The 19,135-nt window shown below is 48.3% G+C and overlaps 2 protein-coding genes across 9 annotated transcripts in view; one reads left to right on the top strand and one right to left on the bottom strand.

Moving 5' to 3' along the window:
• Positions 1–12,047, bottom strand: part of LOC147268855 (multiple epidermal growth factor-like domains protein 11) — a 164,518-nt gene extending 152,471 nt beyond the window's left edge. For all 6 annotated transcript variants that reach the window (XM_086223613.1, XM_086223632.1, XM_086223622.1 and 3 more), the window contains exon 1: positions 11,783–12,047. The gene's annotated coding sequence lies outside the window, so the exon portion shown is untranslated. The remainder of the gene's footprint in view (positions 1–11,782) is intronic.
• A 52-nt stretch (positions 12,048–12,099) lies between these two features.
• Positions 12,100–19,135, top strand: part of dis3l (DIS3 like exosome 3'-5' exoribonuclease) — a 22,711-nt gene continuing 15,675 nt past the window's right edge. For 2 of the 3 annotated variants that reach the window (XM_086223579.1, XM_086223587.1), the window contains exons 1-2: positions 12,170–12,691; positions 13,686–13,839. In XM_086223579.1, coding sequence (XP_086079705.1) covers positions 12,562–12,691; positions 13,686–13,839 — 284 coding nt within the window. In that variant the 5' untranslated portion in view covers positions 12,170–12,561. Of the gene's footprint in view, positions 12,692–13,685; positions 13,840–19,135 lie in introns of all 3 variants that reach the window. The other variant, XM_086223570.1, reaches the window with a different exon arrangement.

The raw sequence follows: 19,135 nt of genomic DNA, 5'->3' as shown, positions 1-19,135 counted from the left end.
CTGGTAGTGCTGGCATTACTAGCACCAGTGTTCACCAGGGAGGACTCAGGTGTTCCAGTTAGGTGTTACTGGTAGTGCTGGCATTACTAGCACCAGTGTTCACCAGGGAGGACTCAGGTGTTCCAGTTAGGTGTTACTGGTAGTGCTGGCATTACTAGCACCAGTGTTCACCAGGGGGGACTCAGGTGTTCCAGTTGGGTGTTACTGGTTGTGCTGACATTACTAGTACCAGTGTTCACCAGGGAGGACTCAGGTATTCCAGTTAGGTGTTACTGGTAGTGCTGACATTACTAGTACCAGTGTTCACCAGGGGGGACTCAGGTGTTCCAGTTAGTTGTTACTGGTAGTGCTGACATTACCAGTACCAGTGTTCACCAGGGAGGACTCAGGTGTTCCAGTTGGGTGTTACTGGTAGTGCTGACATTACCAGTACCAGTGTTCACCAGGGAGGACTCAGGTGTTCCAGTTAGGTGTTACTGGTAGTGCTGACATTACTAGTACCAGTGTTCACCAGGGAGGACTCAGGTGTTCCAGTTGGGTGTTACTGGTAGTGCTGACATTACTAGTACCAGTGTTCACCAGGGGGGACTCAGGTGTTCCAGTTAGTTGTTACTGGTAGTGCTGACATTACTAGTACCAGTGTTCACCAGGGGGGACTCAGGTGTTCCAGTTGGGTGTTACTGGTAGTGCTGACATTACTAGTACCAGTGTTCACCAGGGAGGACTCAGGTGTTCCAGTTAGGTGTTAATGGTAGTGCTGACATTACTAGTACCAGTGTTCACCAGGGAGGTCTCAGGTGTTCCAGTTAGGTGTTACTGGTTGTGCTGACGTTACTAGCACCAGTGTTCACCAGGGGGGACTCAGGTGTTCCAGTTAGGTGTTACTGGTAGTGCTAACATTACTAGTACCAGTGTTCACCAGGGAGGACTCAGGTGTTCCAGTTAGGTGTTACTGGTAGTGCTAACATTACTAGCACCAGTGTTCACCAGGGGGGACTCAGGTGTTCCAGTTAGGTGTTACTGGTAGTGCTAACATTACTAGCACCAGTGTTCACCAGGGGGGACTCAGGTGTTCTGGGGCAGTGACTCAACCTCATCTCACAGCCAACCTTGCACAGCTGATATGGACGTCCACTAAAGGGTCCAGCTTCAGCCGTCTCTGAGTCCCCAGTCTCCTTCTGGTGTCCGACAGATTCCTTCACACACAAAATTCCACCACAGCAGATAAAACACAGGAGTGTCTGCTGTTTAACAACTATGAGAGTGCGTTGTTTCAGAACAGGTTTGAACCTGTTAAGGGGGGAGGAATATATCAGTTTGCGCTGGATTGTGCGGAGCCAAACTTTCAGCAGCACTTGGTGGGCAATTAAAAGATGGGCGACCCAACACCAGTCACTCAGTCCCATTTTCAGAGCTCTCTGGTCTCAGTCAGTCGTTCTGACAGGTATCTCAGAGCCTTTAGACCCACACACCCCAGAACCTCCAACCCAAAATCCACAATCTCTGCACTGCAGCACTGAGGCAGCAGCAATGCAGTTGCCAAGTGAAACGTGGACTTGATGAGCAGGTCTTGACATAATTGAGTGACATACAGAGAGACGAACCGTCATGTGGGTATTTCTTGGATGAATAATGGAAGGCTAGCGCTGGATGCCATCGGTTGCCATGAACACAAACACGTATGAATGTACTGAACTATTTTCAACGTACATAGACACAAATGGCACAAATAACTTCAAGGAAAATGTTAATCTCGCAGTAATCCCAGTAAGACTTTCATCGTTAAACGCATGTATCTCAACCCACAAGCATTAAAACCCTCTGAGGACTGTCAGTCATAATTAGTATGTTGTTGCCACCCTGCTGCTAACATTAAAGCAAAAGACGGCAACATTTATCTCTGAGGTTCCTTCAGAAATTTGCTTTAGGATTCACATCAGAGCACATTCAGGTGTTTCCGATGCACAGCAGCACACGGCAATCAGCACTTTCCTTCATTAGACGACTGAAGGTCATCTTCAGTATCTCTGCTCATGTGAAAATGCTTGGGCGGATTCTCAGGTGAACCTCGGAGCAGCAACAGCAGTCTCTGGGTTTAGGAAGAGCCCCCCCCCCAAAAAACAACAACATCCTCATCCAGCTGTGGTGGACTGTTTAAGAGGGTCTTGCCACGATTAAAGGGTTCAAAGGAGTTTGTTTGTTTGTTTATGTGACAATGACAGTGCAGGTTCATGAACGACCGACATCGTGACCTCATGTGAAGATGCCAGGTTGAGCGGCTAATTTTCATTAAAAGACAGACACTTCATAAATAACAAACAGATGACAATACCAATGAAAAAAGCACAGTTTTCCATTGTTTGTTTTCACACAAAGAAAACAAACAAAAGGCAGCAAAAAGCTAAGAGTTGCACGCAGCTTTATGTGCTTAGATAGAAAAAGACAGAAGAACATGGCTGCAGCAACACTCTCAAGGTGCTGGTCAGTATTTTTAGTAGAACATTCCAGGCGAGCTTCCAGAACCCTTTCGGAAAGTTTCAATGATTTTACTTTTTCCTTTGGAAAAGAGTAAGAAACTTCTGATGGGAATTAACTGGAATGAGTTCTGAAAATTTTGAACTGAACATTTTGGGATAATTGATATGGACTGAATTTCACGCGCACTGCGGTCCCTTCTATCACATGAACTGACCGTTAGCATCTTGCACACTTCAACCATTGAGGAAATTATTCTCAGAAATAATAGAAATCAAAAATGTCATTCAGTTGTGTGCTTATTTTTACTACTCCATCCCCTGAAATACGTGGATCAGGACCTGGTGCAGAGTTGAGTAAGTGGTGTTGTTGTGCCCCTGCAGACCTCAGACCAGTAGACAGGAGCCGACTAAGCACCCGGGGAACACGAGGAGTCATGACTCGGTGCTGGGAGAGACTGTAGGAGCTCTGGAGTCTTTGAAGCCCTCACTAAAGTCTGTTGATGCTTTTGGAATGAAAGAGCTAACATGTTGTGTTGCATCCAAACACAATTACAGCACAACAAATGTGCAAAGAAGGTAAAGTACTGAGTTAACGACAACGGAACAGACACTTGAGCATGTGACGTACCAGAAGGACTCAGCGAAGACAGAAAATCTAAGTCTGGATCAATGTGCCACTTAACTATAGTTTCCTTTTTGAGAAACGTGTGTAGTTCAGCCACAGGCCTCTGACACATCCATGTCACATGGTTGTGTGACCCTAAGTGTTTCAGTGGCGTTGTGGTTGCTGCGCGACATCAACATGGATTTGTAACCAGAGGGGAAAAAAACGTTGACTTCATGTTGATGCAAACCAGTCGCACCTTTGACCCGGATGTGGGTTGTAGTGACAGAGTGGTGCTGTTTTTATAAGACAGAGAGGAAGATGGGGGTTGCAGTGCCGTTTGGTATAAAACTACAAAATAAAGAAGTAATGTTGATTACCAGGCCGCGTCACTCTGCGGTGGACTTAGAGGGACAGACAGAGATTTCATATTCACACATTTGTATGTGACAAAAGTAAATGCAATTCGTATAAATTACCCCCAAATTTTCACTTTATCACAAGCAATTCCTGTTTGAATTTTACAAGCCTCCTCACCGAGGGTCCTCAGAGCTCCCCAGAGAGCTCATTAGGCCCCGACATGTCATCTACCTGGCTTCATGCTTTAGCTTGCGTTACTTTATTCAAACATTTACTGGCAGAACACAACACAGCACATCTTGTTGAGTTTAGCTGGCAGCTGTCACAGCGCGGTCAGTAACTCCCCCTCTACAGGCTGTTGACTGTCAGAGGAGGAGGGGGGAGTTTCACAATGAGCCTGTCTTGCTGTGCTGTGCTGGACTTAGCATAATCCGCTATAACGCTCCCAGTTCTCAGGGTCCTCTATGAGGTAATCTGTCAAAGCTGGTAAACTAAGTCGACAGCTCCATCTGAGAGGAAAAAGTCATTTAACATTGAATTTTGAGATGCAGCAAGCACTTCTCTAATCAGCATTGTGTTTCCTTTCAGAGGACATTATAAGTTCTCTCCACAAACGAAGTGCAACAGCAGAAATAAATTCTTTCCTCAGCACCGGCGGCTCTTCTCTGTCAGCAGGTTATCTCAGGTAAAGATTTGGGTTGACTTGTCTCCCAGAGCAGGTCATTACTTATTACCAGGAACGCAATAATAAGGATGATCCCCCTCCAGGCTCTCGTGTTTAATGACTCAAGTGTGAAATCCCACACAAACTCCTGGCAGGTATCAGTTCAGGCTTTCTGGACTCCTGACGACGCTGTTCTCACGGGACAGCATTTGTGCGCTCGGATCACAAACGCTCCCTCACAGGGATGGTTTCTGCTGTCCCATCAGCTGTTAATGCACAAACACGGCTTGGAAGGAAAACTTTGTTTCGTGAGGTTGGCTCAGCCCCAACCGAGAGGGAACGTGTGTGTGAGCGCAGACGAGGCAGCGGGACCAGCAGTGCTGGGCAGCACGTCACAGCAGTGTGCAACAGCGCCCTGGTGGTAGCATTGTTGTGTCCAACAGCTTTTTAGGAGCAGAGATGGCATCAAGGCTCATGTACATCTCAAGCCTTCACCTTCAAGTCTAGGCCAGGTCCTGAGTCGTTGCTTTTCTTGACCAAGTTAAATAAAGTCAAGCTTCAAGTCAAGGCAAGTCGGGTCACTTAGTTTTAGATTATTTGACCACAGTTACTGCCTTTACTGTTTTTAACTTCTGTGGACTCAGTTGTAAATCCATGTTTCCTTCATTTACTTGACTTAAAACATAAACGGAACGCATCAAGTCATCAATTCAACGTGTCTCAAGTCCCAAGACGAGCTGCAAGTCTGTTTTTATTTCATCAAATCATTAAAACTGTGACTTGAATGGACTCGTGGCCAAGTACGTCTCTGTTGTGTCACAGGCTCATCAGTGGTGAGTTCACCTTTGCCGCCTTTCCTGGTGAGCTCACGGGAGCTTCCTGCTGTGGCCTGGAACGCAACTGTCAAGGATGTTACTGTCCAAGAGTGTGGTGAAGGAGCGAGCCCAGAAAGCCAGGAATAAGTCAGCATTCCGCTGTCAAAAAATCATTGGGGGTTTGGAATCAGTTTTTCATAGAACCTGAAATAAGGTCAAAGGGTTCACAAAAAGACATTTTCACATTTTGTTCTTAAGTATAAAATACCACATTTGTGAAGTGCGCATCTTTGAGTGTCTTCCAGCAGCGACCAGAGGCTAAACAAGGCTACAGCCGTTGTCACAGACAAGTTTGTTCAGCGCACATGAGCTTTGCACTTCTAACACGTTTATTTGCTGCATTTAAATTTTACAAAAAATCCAACAGTTGGAATTGAAGAGTAACTCGTGACAAAAAGGTTTTGTTAGCGGGATGGTGATGCTAACCTCTGGGTGGCGTGAACAAAGTCCCGCTCAAAGAGTTGAGAAATAAAAAAGTCTGTTAAAATATCAGGAAAATATTTGAAAGAACCAACAACCCAGGCGAGAGGACACGATGGAGGATAACCGAAGCGTGCTGTCAATCGTGAGGCCTCGTTGTGTAAACGTGTAGAAACATATTCATTTATCTTGATGTCGTGAACTCGAGAAAATGACAACGGCAACTCCATTTCAAAGGAGAATGGCAAGAGAACACGTGAGTCTTCTCTCCAGGAAACACTCCCGCTGTGTGGATTCATGTTCCCAGCAACTCTGGCCAATCAAGCCCTGCACTGCACCACTGTCAGAGCTGTAGCTACATGCTATGCATGGCAACAATACGCTGAGGCGCCCTTGTCTGTTGGGTGTGTAATGTATTACTCATCCATTTGCCTCAAGGAAAGCTTTCATGATGTTTTGTAATGGTCAGCTCCATCATCCTCCTTCCTGTCCACTCCAAAGTACCCACCAGGCAAAACCACTTTAAAGTCTTTTGTGTTGCTTTTCTATTTTTCTCCTTACTCCTCTGTTTGCCTTTGTTGCAGGATGAATGCGAGGCTGGGAGCCGAGGGCCTGCTGGCCTTAATGGGCTCTCCTTTTTTCCCCCATCTCGTGAGTTATTTGAATTTCATGACTGACATTTTGTCTTTGCCTTGTCTTGAGAGAGTAAGAACAAGACTCAAACTCATTGACAACGTCTCAGAAACTCATGATTAAAACATTCCCTCTCTCCGGTAGGTGATGCTCCGATACAGCGCTGCCCAGATGTGGCCAATGAGATGCCAAAAAAAAAATTCAGCAGTAACAAACAAATAAGAGAATACTAAAAACTGATCACTGCTTGTAGTATTCTCTTTGTGAGAGAGAGATGTTCTCAGTGTAGCAATACAGAATCCCTAATAGCCTTCTTTTAATCATCATTTCATCAGGCGGCAGTGACACATTAGCGCTTTGCAAGTGCCCTCACTTCTGCACCTGAATCACACATTTGACCTGTATCTTTGTTTGTTTTTGTATGATAGACAACAAATACACATCCCTGAAATGTTAGGTTTCCCCTCTCATAACCGTCATCGCCATCACCATCATGAAACTATTTGTAAAGCAGGAAACAAGCTGACAAAGTGCTTCACAGGCAGAAACCCAACTCGTCCACACGCTGCAGTGAGCGCCTCTCCTCCCGGGTTCCTCGCCTCACCAGCACAGCCATCTTCTCTCTCCCTTCCCCTGTCAAAGACGCGTTTATGTACTCAATTAATGTTTTTCCATGTGCAAAATCGAAGTAAATAAAAAGGTGATCCACGGACAACAAGCAACCCTAAGACCACATCATTAGGGCTTCATACTGCATATCTAAGGATAGCCAATATTTCCACGACTGATCTGTCCAATAGCCAGTATTTAGGAATAACAGCGTCGTAGTCGCTGCACGCTTGGATGATCATTTTGTTTCCATTACGTTTCCCTCTCAGCCTTCATCTCTGGCTGCTTGCCACTGTGGTTGAGGGTTCTCTGTGACTGCTGGCCCGACAGGCGTCCACGGCGTCGTGGTCAGGAGCAGGTCTGGGTTCATTCCTCTCCCTTAAGACGTTCAACCTCCAGCGATCACGTTTTATCTGGTGCATGATAATGCTTCAGAGGCTCAGGAACAACTTGCTATGCAAAGGCAGCAGCTGCAAGCACTGAAACTCCAATACAACATGTCCTTGAGAAACAACAGCCAATGTTCTCCTATTTATCAGCGCTGATTACATGTATTGATCCGGCAGAGCACGGAGGATTCCCAGTTGAAAGGGTTCAGCAGACTGGAAACACAGCGGCTGCTGGCGGCGGCGAGCATCGCAGCCTGTTCAGACTCAGAGGTCCGCCTCCAGCTGCCAGAGGAGGCTGACGGCTCTACATTTACTGGATCAGTACCAATGCACAGTGGTGAGAATCTGGTGACCTCACATTCTGGAGGTATAAACCTATGGGCTGTTGTCTGTCACAGATCAACACAAACCATTCATATTAATCAAACAGATGAACTGTCCTGGCTGCCTTCAGAGGGAGCGTCACATTTGTCTGTAGAACAGAACGTCTTCAGGAAATATTGCCCTGAGCTGTCCCAGGCAAATGGTTTTCTTTCCCTCCAAAATGAGCATGAATAGAAATAGAAACAGGGGATGAACGAGACAAACAGTGCTTTCAATCCTCTATTTCAGGGACAAAAAGATGCTTCAACATGTCCCGAAGAGCCCAGAGTGAGCTGCCTCCCTGATATTCTCCCTCTGTGTCTGCTGCAAATCCACTTCTTATGACTTTGTGATTGCACAGAGGAGCAAAGTGTTTTCTTTGTGTGTGTGGGGGGGGGGTATTATCATGATCATTACTGCGCTGCACCCATCTGATATCGCTCTGACAGTGACGCCAATAGCCGCTCGGAGACAATGAGGCCGATCTATCTTTTACTGGGCGGCTTGTGAATTGTGGTTTGTCAACTTTGTTTGCAATTAGTTTGACTGATGTTGACATTTTGTCATAATTTTAGGGGTTTGATAAGAAAATGTACATACAGAACATTTCTATATTTGCATTTCTCTATTGTTCACTTTCACTGTTCGGCCAGCAAAGTTTGAGTGAAGCCTGATGTTGATAACCACCTGGAGCTGCTACACTGACGGACAGACGTGAAATAAAGGGAAACGCGTATTAAACTGGATGAAAGACAGCCTGCTCCTGGGAGAGGGACCCTCCTCTGGGGCACAACATGACGCTCCTGCCCCTCTTCACTTTTAAAGGAATAAGAGGAAGATTTTCCTCCCCCTGGTCCAGGCTCTAGGAACGGAGCATGTCCCAACTTGTCCTGATCGTAAAACCCCCAAAGGCTTTTGCATTTCTGCCTTGATAAATAAATTCTGATTGATTGATTGATTGACTGTGCATCCAGAACACCGCAACGGTCGGTAAAAAGCCAGCAGAACAAGCGTCCTGCCTCAGACCTCCTCAGCACACCTCCGTGCTCCGCTGGTGTGACAGGCCGCAGACCTACCCCGCGTATTTGAAAGGTTACACATGAAAGAATGATCTGCTCTTCACACACACACACACACACACACACACACACACACACACACACACACGTGCGCGCTCTGAGGCATATAGAGCTGCTGAATCACCTGCACCCTTCTTCACCTCACCTCCTCAGCTTCTCATCCTTCCTTCTAGCATCAACAAAGGCGACTCCCTCCTTTGAACATCTTAGCTGATGAGGATGTGTTGGTTCGCCACTGTTGACGAAGGTAAGCTGGCTTCAATAGAAGCATCTGGTAAATGACGGAGTGGATTGAAAACAACCACATGAAGCACTGGTGTCACGTCAGAACTGGGCTGATCTAAAAGCCCAGGTACCAGTGCTGGTACGGGGAGTGAAAAGGTTGCTGGTGTGCAGCCACACACGCCACTGTTCCGCCAGCAGCTGCTGTCAGTGTGTTTACCGCTAACCGACCAATCGGGAGTCCAGCAGTGACGTGTGAGATCTATATGGCTCACGCAAGTGTGGATGGATGTGAGTGTCGCCGCAGCCACAAGGACGTAGCTGCAACACTGAGGGCTGGCTCTCTACACATCATTTAATCATGTCAGAATCCTCTTGTCACAGCACCAGGAAGTCACTTCAGGTTGCAGATCTGAAGCAGAGCTCTGCAACGCCGACATGCAGAAATCTAAGCCTCAAATGATGCATTCAAGGTGTTTAAAACTCAGCAGGAAATGTCAGGCTCAAATTAGCATTTTCCTTCTTTGCAGCATTGGATGCTTGGTGTCTGTGGGACCTCTGACCCGTGAGGTCACTTGAGGGCAGCCAGCGGCGCGTCAGAGTTCTTGAATACAAGGCGAGAGGCTGGCAGATTTTTCAAGAGGTGTTGAGAGTCCAGCTGGGATTTCAGAGGGTTTCTTGGTAGAAAAGGAGTCTAATATTCACAACTACGTTGTTACTGAGCACAAGCACCTGAAACTCAGAATCATCTTGTTGTCTTTGGCTCACATGGAGCCTTTCAGATACATAGATTTGATTGATACAAGCTTTATTGATCCCAGAGGGAAATTCAATAAATTGATATTTTTCCATGTGCTTCCCTTCTGCCAGCAACATTTATTCATCCATTCTGGATTTACTTTCAGTTTCTGGAGGGAATGAAGGCTCCTATTTGCTCGTTATCAGTTTATTGGTCATTGATCGTATCAGCCCCATGAACTGATATTGGCATCGGCCCACTTTTCCTCAAGTCTAATCTTTGCTCTTTGTCTTTATGGGATGATAAAGAAACAATACAGTTAATAAAGGCTTTTCCAGAAGTCTTAGCTGTAACAACATTTAAGGTTCCAATTCCCAATGTTCACATGTGAGTATGTAAACATTGTATGAATTTTATTATACACAAATAATATGGATATAAAGCAAATATCCACTGTCAGCTGGAATACATCAGCAGGTTGGACCACAGCGTGACCTTCGGTCCTCTAAGGACTGCATTTACACTTCAAAAATCATAAAAGTGCTGTTCACTTCTGGACTTTAACTTAATTAGACATGAACAACATTTTCACTGCAGCACATTCATGCCTTCATCAACAGCAACAAGTTAACTGCTCAACAAAAGGTTCATTGAAGTGGTGGAACATCACCCTGACTTCTCCAGCCTCCAGCCTCTCCTATCAGGCGGCGGCGGTGGACCAGCGACGGGCTGACTGTCACTCATTCAGGTGGGACACGACACCGTGGAAAGAGACAGTGGCTGCAGACGTTGATAATGGCTGACAGAATACGGACTTGTCAGTCCCCCAGTATGGCCCAACTGTTAATCAATACACTGCTTCAGTCCAAATGTTTTACCCTAATGATCTTTATTAAAAGTAGGTCATCCAAACTGAAATGAGAAAGTAATTTATGACCATAAATGCGTCTGGCAGGCCTGCATCTGAGCACCGAGCCGCTCTCTTCCTAATGTCAAGCCTGGAGCTCCAGCAGCCGTCCGCATTCAATCTCATTTACTTTGTCTTTTCTTTAGAAGATGAATGCAGCTTTTTTGGGTTGAGCACTTTTTAGAGGAGTTAGCCGTGCGGCCGTCTTCTCCATACACTCTTGGCACCTTGTGGTCCTGGAATGATTCTCCAGCCGAGCTGATGCACTAACACGGGCAGCCGCAGCAGCCGCAGCAGCCGCAGCAGCCTCCGCACACCCACACATCATCATCTTAAAAAGTAAAAGATTTAATTAAAGTAAAAGCTCAGGAGTCGTCAAAAGCTGCATTACGATTATTGAGAGAGAACATTTGTGACAAATGACATATTACCCTGCACACTCTCCGCCAGCTCTCACTCACTGAACTGTTTCTACGCAGTCTGGCGGTTTGCTTCAACCTCTCAGGTCACAGGATGAAAAGTAGCCTGAATATTCGATTGGTCCGGTGTGATGAATGCAACCTCTCAGCAGACGTCACCTGAAGCCTCCATACAGTAGGTACAGTGCTGGCCTGCAGAGCAGCCAGAGGCTCACATGCCTGCTCACCAGCGCCATCCAGTGCCATCAGCGTGTGTGGGAAGTCTGCCTGCTGTGGAGCCTCAGGGGAAATCAATGGAGGAATCACAACAGGAATGATCGTCCTGACCGATCTAATTAACATCAAAACCAGCCAGATGTCTCGCTGGGACACGGCCACACGCATCTTCTGGACCTCACCGCTCTGTTTTAGTCCTGCTGCCTCCCTGTGTCCTACAACCACCTGATTACAGTCGACCGCAGTCAGCCGGGGTCAACGGGAGATGCCAGGGCACCAGCAGAGCTCTGGAGTCAAGGAAAGCAATCCAGAGAAAGACAACTTCCAAACAACAAGGACAAACTTCACGGAGGAAAACTCCATTCAGTCCAAATCAGGGACAAACTTTTCTGCTGTTGCTGTTTGTACAGACCACCCTCACGCCGGTGCCTCCAGCACAGGCAGTGCTGATGTCATCAAGTAAATCCACTTATTTAGAGCCATCTGGGAAATGTCTGATGAGCTCTGCTTGAGTTAAATGATCTTCACATGTTATAAGAAGTGGACTCGACCTGAATCTACCAATACAAACGAGGAGTTAGGATTTCATACAAGGGTTGAAGGGCTGTCCTTCCAGTGAGAAGAACAATCTGATGAATACAGAAAAATGAACTTACAGAGAGGGATTTTACAGAGAAGGAAACATCAGACCCTGAGAGATCCAACTGGTCTTGAATCCCCACGACACCAGCGTGCTCAGAGTTTTAGAAGGGAAGAGTAACTAGAGGCACGATGAAATCATCGCTGTCACCAGCGTCGGTGCTTACCTGCTGGACGCCTCCTACATAAAGTTCCTTTCCCTCCAGATGGTCAATTTCGCAAATAGACTGGAGACGCAACACGGCGGCCGACAGCAAAGGTGAAACAGTTAAAAAACAACAACAGCCACACACACAAACTAACGTGGAGCCAGAAACACGCGAAAAGTCCCGAGCATCGGCGGCGGTGGAGTTGACAACTTGCTGCCTGTCTACGCTGATGCTGCTCAGCTGGAGTCTCCCTCTCATCCATGCTCTCCCCGGCGCAGCCAAAGACGGACAGGGGCGGTGAGAGGGTTCTCCCTCCATCACTTCCGCTTTAGTGCTGACGTATCAGCCTTTGGACCGGAGGTGTGATGAACATTAAAATGAGGCTTACGTATTCCACAACAGGCGTCATGACCCTGAGGGTGAGAAGGAAGTTCCTACTCACTCAGTGGATTTAATGCACGAGGACATGCGGTGGTTTTATTGGTTTTATTAATTTATTTATTTCCTGTTGAGCTCAGATTTGAAAGGGCTTTCGTAAATCAAACTTCAACACCGAGGACGTGTTTCTTTGTTTTCAGATGCAGCAAAGAGGTTCGTCTGTTGAGAGGATTTCATGCTCTTCCTCCATGTCCGACAGCGCATGACCGGAGCTGGCGGCGTGACGTCATCACGCTCGCCTCGCGCACCGCTTCCTCGAAGTTGAGCGCAAATATCAACTAAGCTGTTCCCGCGTCAGGATAAAGCAGCAGGTGAACGAGAACAACGCGACTTCCATGGTCGGCTGCTGAGTCGACGCGATGATTAAGACGGAGAAGGTTCTCCACCTGAAGAGCTGCCGGGGGCGGAAGGTCCGTGTGGTCCGGGAGCACTACCTGAGGGACCGGGTACCATGCTGCAGCGCCCTGTGCCTGGGGGACTGTGCGAACGGTAAACGAGCTCCAGACGGCGGCGGACACGCTGGCTGTCAGCCTGTGACACACTCCATGAACACCAGGGACACACACTGTTGCCGACGGCCTGACAACAAGCTCCCCGGCTGTGGGGTTCCTGATGGAGCCGCTAGCCAACCTCAGGTTAAAGGGACGCGGTCAGGACCGTTCATGTACATGCAGGAATGATTTATAATCTGGTGTTACACAACTATTTAACAGGTGGATGAACATTAATCCAAAATCAACGTGAAACCGATTGAAAGGGCGGTTTGTTGTGTCCTCCACGCTTGCACACTGGCAGGGATCCTTCGGTCACTGAGTCACGAAACACTTCATTCCAGCTTGTTTTTGATGAACAAAATGCCATAAAAAAGTTGCCTTTCAAATATCTAAGTAAACGTTTCATCATGTAGACTCATTACTTTTAGTTAAAATACACTGGTAGGTCTTCACAGGGATTTCTCTCTGTATTTTTCACATGTGAATAGGAGAGGAGGTTGTAAAAGCCATGGAAAAGCATTGGTTAAAATGAGTATGAACCCTTCTTGTAAAGCATAACTAACCTCTCAGACAGAGAACACAGTCACTCAGCAGTCTTTTATGTTTGAAAATGGTGTGTAAGTGTGTTGGGATGCAAACACTTGCATCATGTCTGCTGCAGCCCCTTCAAACTGACGCCGCTCAAGTGTATCGGAAGTGGTTGATTTGATTTAACATTCCATCAGAATATCATCAGATTATCTCCTCTTGATGAATTGATCCCAACCTGAAGGGCTTGTACACTGAACAAGAGCAACAGACTTTTTAACCACAACATCAAACATTTCAGCGGCGTGAGTGTTGCTATCGCAGCGTGTCTCCCTGTGTGGTCATGGCTGCAGCGTAGACACTGACAGGCTCCAGATGCCAGACTGCCTGTACATTCAAACTGAAGCCACATGGACCATGGAAAGGATCTGTCTCTTAGTTCTTATCTACTCTCCAAATAGATGGCAAGCTGTTGCCTGGAGATTTGACCCACTATGTGGTGCCCGATGTGGGAGTGGTGGCCAAATACCTGGAGATCTTGGAGTTCAGAGAGCTGCAGGGCATCATCTTCACCCAGACTGCCTGCCAGGCTGTACAACACAGCAAAGGACGCAGGTACATCACACAAACAAGCCCAGCATTTACTCCCACACCAGCTCCATCATGCTGCCGTGATGACGTGGTCTGAGACAATACAGACACAAGATGTTTCCTACTTCTGTCTTGACTCCTTTCGAACACTCCGGAGCTCAAACCTCTGGCCTCCTCGTCACCCTTGTGTCTGTTGCTTGTTGACAGCATCAGGGAGGATGTGTTTTTGTGGGCATTCCCAGAAGTTGGCACAGTCGTGAGTTCCCTCCACCAAATCCCTGTAGGAAATAGGATGGTCACATCAGGTGTTTAATCGCTGTGGGGAGAAAAGAGTTTGAGGCCAACAAACGTCTATGAATCAATGACCCCAGCGAGGAGACTTCATCAGCACCTCACCACACTCCCCTTTAGCCACTTGGTAGCAACCACAGTTGCTCTGACACTCAGGAGTGTTGTATCCCCTGACCTGTTTTTATGACATATGACATCCAATTTAATCAGATTGAATTGTACTGCAACTAACCAAAATTGTGTAGAATTTGGCCGTCTGACATCCTGTTAGTCTGCTGATACACGTCTGATTAGAGAACCATCAACAGCCCAGGAACAGGTGTCATGGCAACGATCTGTCTTTCTGTCTTTGTTCTTAGTCATCGTCGTTGTCGTCCTCTGCTTATCCGGTTGGTCCGGGTTGCGGGGGCAGCAGCCTCAGCAAGGAAGCCCAGACTGTGCTCTCCCCAGCCACGTCCACCATCTCTTCCGGGAGAATCCTGAGGCGTTCCCAGGCCAACTGAGAGATATAATTCCTCCAGCGTGTTCTGGGTCGGCCCCGAGGCCTCCTCCCGGTTGGGCATGCCTGGAACACCTCCCGAGAGAGGCGTTAAGGAGGCGTCCTCACCAGATGCCTGAACCACCTGAACTGACTCCTCTTGACATGGAGGAGCAGCAGCTCCACTCTGAGTCCCTCCTGAAGGACTGAGCTTCTCACCCTGTCTCTAAGGGAGAGCCCAGCCTCCCTGAGGAGGAAACTCATTTCGGCCGCTTGTATTTGCGATCTTTTTCTTTGGGTTATTACCCAAAGATCATGACCATAGATTGACTGGTAAATTGAGAGCCTCGGCTTTTGGCCAAGCTCCCTCTTTACCATAATGGACTGGTTTAGCATCCGCATCACTGCAGATGCCGCCCCAATCCGCCTGTCAATCTCCCGCTCCATCCTAGCCTCACTCGTGAACACGACCTCAAGATACTTAAACTCCTCCACCTGAGGCAGGACCTCCCTTTCGATCTGGAATGGGCAGGCCACCCTTTTCCAGCTTAGGACCATGGCCTCAGACTTGGAGGTGCTGATTCTCATCCCAGCCGCTTCACATTCAGCTGGGAACTGTCCCAGCAAGAGCTGGAGGTCGTTGCTTGATGTAGCTAAGAGGACTACATCATCTGCAAAAAGCAGAGACGACATCCTCATCCTCCCCCCACCAAACTCGACCCCCACCGCCACCCGGCTGCACTTAGAAATTCTGTCCATAAAAGTTACGAACAGAACCGGTGACAAAGGGCAGCCTTGGCGGAGTCCAACCCTCACTGGGAACAAGTCCAACTTACTGCCGGTAGTGTGAACCAGACTGTCACACCTCCGGTAGAAAGACTGAGCAGCCCTTTGTAAGGGGCCATCCACCCCATACTCCTGGAGTACCCCCCACAGGGTGCCCCAGGGAACATGGTTATAAGCCTTCTCCAGATCCACAAAACACATGTGGGCTGGTTGGGCAAACTCCCATGCCCCCTCCAGCACCCTAGCGAGGGTGAAGAGCTGATCCACGGTTCCACAGCCGGGACGAAAACCACACTGCTCCTCCTCAATCTGAGGTTCGACTATCGCCTTGAACCTCCTCTCCAGTATCCTGGCGTAGACCTTTCCAGGGAGGCTGAGGAGTGTGATCCCCCAGTTGGAACACACCCTCTGGTCCCCTTTCTTAAAGATGGGGACCTCCACCCCGGTCTGCCACTCCAAAAGCACCGCCCCCGATGTCCACATAATGTTGCAGACGTGTCAACCAAGACAGCCCCACAACATCCAAAGCCTTGAGATACCCAGGGAGGATCTCATCCACCCCCGGAGCTCTGCCACCGCGCTCCATGGAATACGTGTAGTTGTGGGCACAATGTGGGCAAGTTGCCGCCTTCCCCCTTTGAGGCGACGGACGGTTTGCCAGAACCTTTACAGGGCCGACTGATAGTCATTCTCCATGGCCTCACAGAACTCCTCCCATGACCGAGTTTTTGCCTTGGGGACTGCCATGGCTGCACACCACTTGGCCTGCCGGCATCGATCAGCTGCCTCTGGAGACCCACAGGCCAGCCATGCCCTGTAAGGTTCCTTCTTCAGCCTGACAGCTCCCCTCACCTCCAGTGTCCACCAGCGGGTTTGGGGATTACCACCACGAGCAGCCCCAGCAGCCTTACAGCCACAGCTCACAACAGCCGCCTCGACAATGACAGAGCGGAACATGGCCCATTCGGACTCAATGTCCCCCACTGCCCCTGGGATGTGGTTAAAGCACAGCCGTAGGTGGGAGTGGAAGATCATTCTGACAGGTTCTTCCACCAGGCCTTCTCAGCAAACCCTCACAGGTTCACCTGATCCAACACATCACCAGGTGGTGATCTCTTTACCCGAGTGTCCAGAACGTGGTCACAGGTCAGATGATACGACTATAAAATCGATCATAGACCTACGACGTAGGATGTCCTGGTGCAACGTGCACCCATGGGGATCCTTATGTTCAAACATGGTGTTAGTTATGGACAAACTGCGACTTGCACAGAAGTCCAATAAGTGCACACCACTGGGGTTCAGGTCAGGCCTGCCGTTCCTCCCAATCACACCCCTCCAGGTCATGCTGTTGTTGCCCACATGAGCGTTGAAGTCCCCCAGTAGGACAATGGAGTCCCCAGTCGGGGCACCATCCAGCACCCTTCCCAAGGCCTCCAAAAAAGGTGGGTACTGTGAACTGCTATTCGGCACATAAGCGCAGACAACGGTCAAAACCCATTCCCCGACCTGAAGGGGCAGGGAAGCAACCCTTTCGTCCACAGGGGTAAACCCCAACATAGAGGCAGAGTCTGGGGGCTATCAAGAAGCACACCCTGGCCCTCCGCTTCTCACCTGGAACAACTCTAGCGAAGGAGAGAGTCCAACCCCTCTCAAGGACTTGGGTGCCGGACCCAGAGTGATGTTTGTATGTATGGGTGAGGCCAACTATAGCTAGCCGGTAACGCTCAACATCTTTCACCAGCTCCTGCTCCCTCCCCGCCAGAGAGGTAACATTCCATGTCCCAAAAGCCAGCTTCCATGTCAGGGGATCAGACAGCCAAGGCCCCCACCTTGGACTGCTGCCCAGACCACATTGCACCAGACCCTTCAGGTTCCTCTTACGGTTGTTGGGTCCATGGCAGGATGTGTCCATGTATCCTTTTTGGGCTAGAACCGGCCAGGCCCCATGAACTAAGGCTCGGCCACCAGGCACTCGCCATCGAGCCCCTACCAGTGACTGGCTCTAGGGCGGGGGCATGGCTCTAGGGCGGGGCCCCGGTGCCCCTCCGGGCTGGGTACACAAACACCTAGGTTTTACTTCCATGAGGGGTCTGTTGAACCATTGTTTGTCTGGCCCTTTGCCTAGGACCAGTCTGCCTTGGGTGACCCTACCAGGGGCAAAATGCCCCCAACAGCATGGCTCCTAAGGTCACTAGGGCACTCAAACTCCTCCACCATGATAAGGTGACGGTTCTTCATTTTTTTGTAATTGGTAAATGGCAGAATTCTGCTTCCTGTGTGAGAGACTTCTTCTGCTGTTAAACCATGAGTGTTGAAAAGCATTTGGTCAAAATACCACCAGCTCCTCCACAGGTGTTTTCTGTGGCCATTCAGGTCATGGGATTTTCTGCCACCTGCTTAGGTCCGCCGTGTTGTCTGCAGCCAGGTCCCTCCCGCTCCAATTGCCTCCAAATGGAGTAGTTATGATTGCTGTCTCTTATTTCCCTCAAGTGCAGCGAAATGTCTCCCTACAGCAGGTCAATGTCAGTTGGTCAGTCACTCAAGTCATGATGTGTGTGGCCTTTCGTCTTTAGGAACCTTTTCACTGGGCACTTTGTGCTGCTGTAGATTGCAGTCTCTCTCTCACACTTTGGTACATTTGTCAAATCGTCCTCAAGATAACCGCGTGTCAGTGCCTCGGAATGACAAGTCCTCATGTCAGTAAAGAGACAGTCAAAGTGCAAAGCCAAAAAAGTGTTTTAATTGGCAGGACTTTCTCAGTATGTCTGTGTGTTACTGCATGTGGGGGATTGATTGCAAGAAATTGGGCCGATTCCCATTTAGGCTTTATTGTTTTATTGTATTTTGGTGACAATCCATGTCATTGCAATACAGACACGAAAAAGACAAGACTGCTTTACAGCAGCACAAAAGAAAGAATATGAAATCATCCCTCTTCCTATTTCTCTTTTCATTTTCAGTCACTTAACTGTTGTGCTTAAAAATGTGTGGGAAAAAATGCTCGACACGATGAAAACCAGTTCACCCATTTTGAATGTAGTGACTTATGCAGTGAACGACAGCCCAGATGGGTTGCAGGGTGAGACTGTAGAACGGAGAACTGATATTCATGTTGTGTCTTAACTTGCTAACCTCCACATTTACACACGTGGAGGTTAGTTGAGAATTTTAATTCTGGGCTGAGCTGTGGACCAAAGGGTCTGAGGAAAACGGTTAGGAAGGGTGCCGCTCAGCGTCACTGGATTATCTTTCTGCGGGCAAATACAAAGGCGACTGTCCACCTTCTGCGTTTGACACCTTTTAATTCCTGAGGCCAGGTTTGAATTTAGCCTCTAATGAAAACCTGCCTGCACAAGTGTGTCAAGTGTGAGCAGGGGTCAGCCTCATTATAGCCAGCCTCTGCTGATGGAGCGAAATGAGAGCCGGCCTGTGACTTGCTATATCGCTCCTGCACAAACACGCAGGAGTGTTTTTGACAAACTTGATGAACTTTGTAAAATAAAGAGTCCCACGTGACCTCTGGTTTTATTCCAGTTTGTCTTTGATTTCTGCTTACACTGCCATTCTGGAATGTTGCATCATTAATATGACGAGGCGCCACTTTGGTGAGTTTTAGGTGGATGGAGCTGGAAGCGCTGATGCTGATGCCATACTGTGTCTATAATTGCACTTTAATACAAAGGGAGGTCAGGCCATAGGAACAAGGTGTGTGTGTGTGTGAGTGAGTGTGTGTGAGTGAGTGAGTGAGAGACGCATCTATGG

The sequence above is a fragment of the Aulostomus chinensis genome, chromosome 2 (assembly GCF_037954235.1).
Source record: "Aulostomus chinensis isolate RoL2024-O1b breed Wild chromosome 2, RoL_Achi_v1.0, whole genome shotgun sequence".
NCBI classification, from domain to species: Eukaryota; Metazoa; Chordata; class Actinopteri; order Syngnathiformes; family Aulostomidae; genus Aulostomus; species Aulostomus chinensis.
Note: the sequence above shows the minus strand (reverse complement) of the source record. Positions and strands in the feature narration are given on the sequence as shown.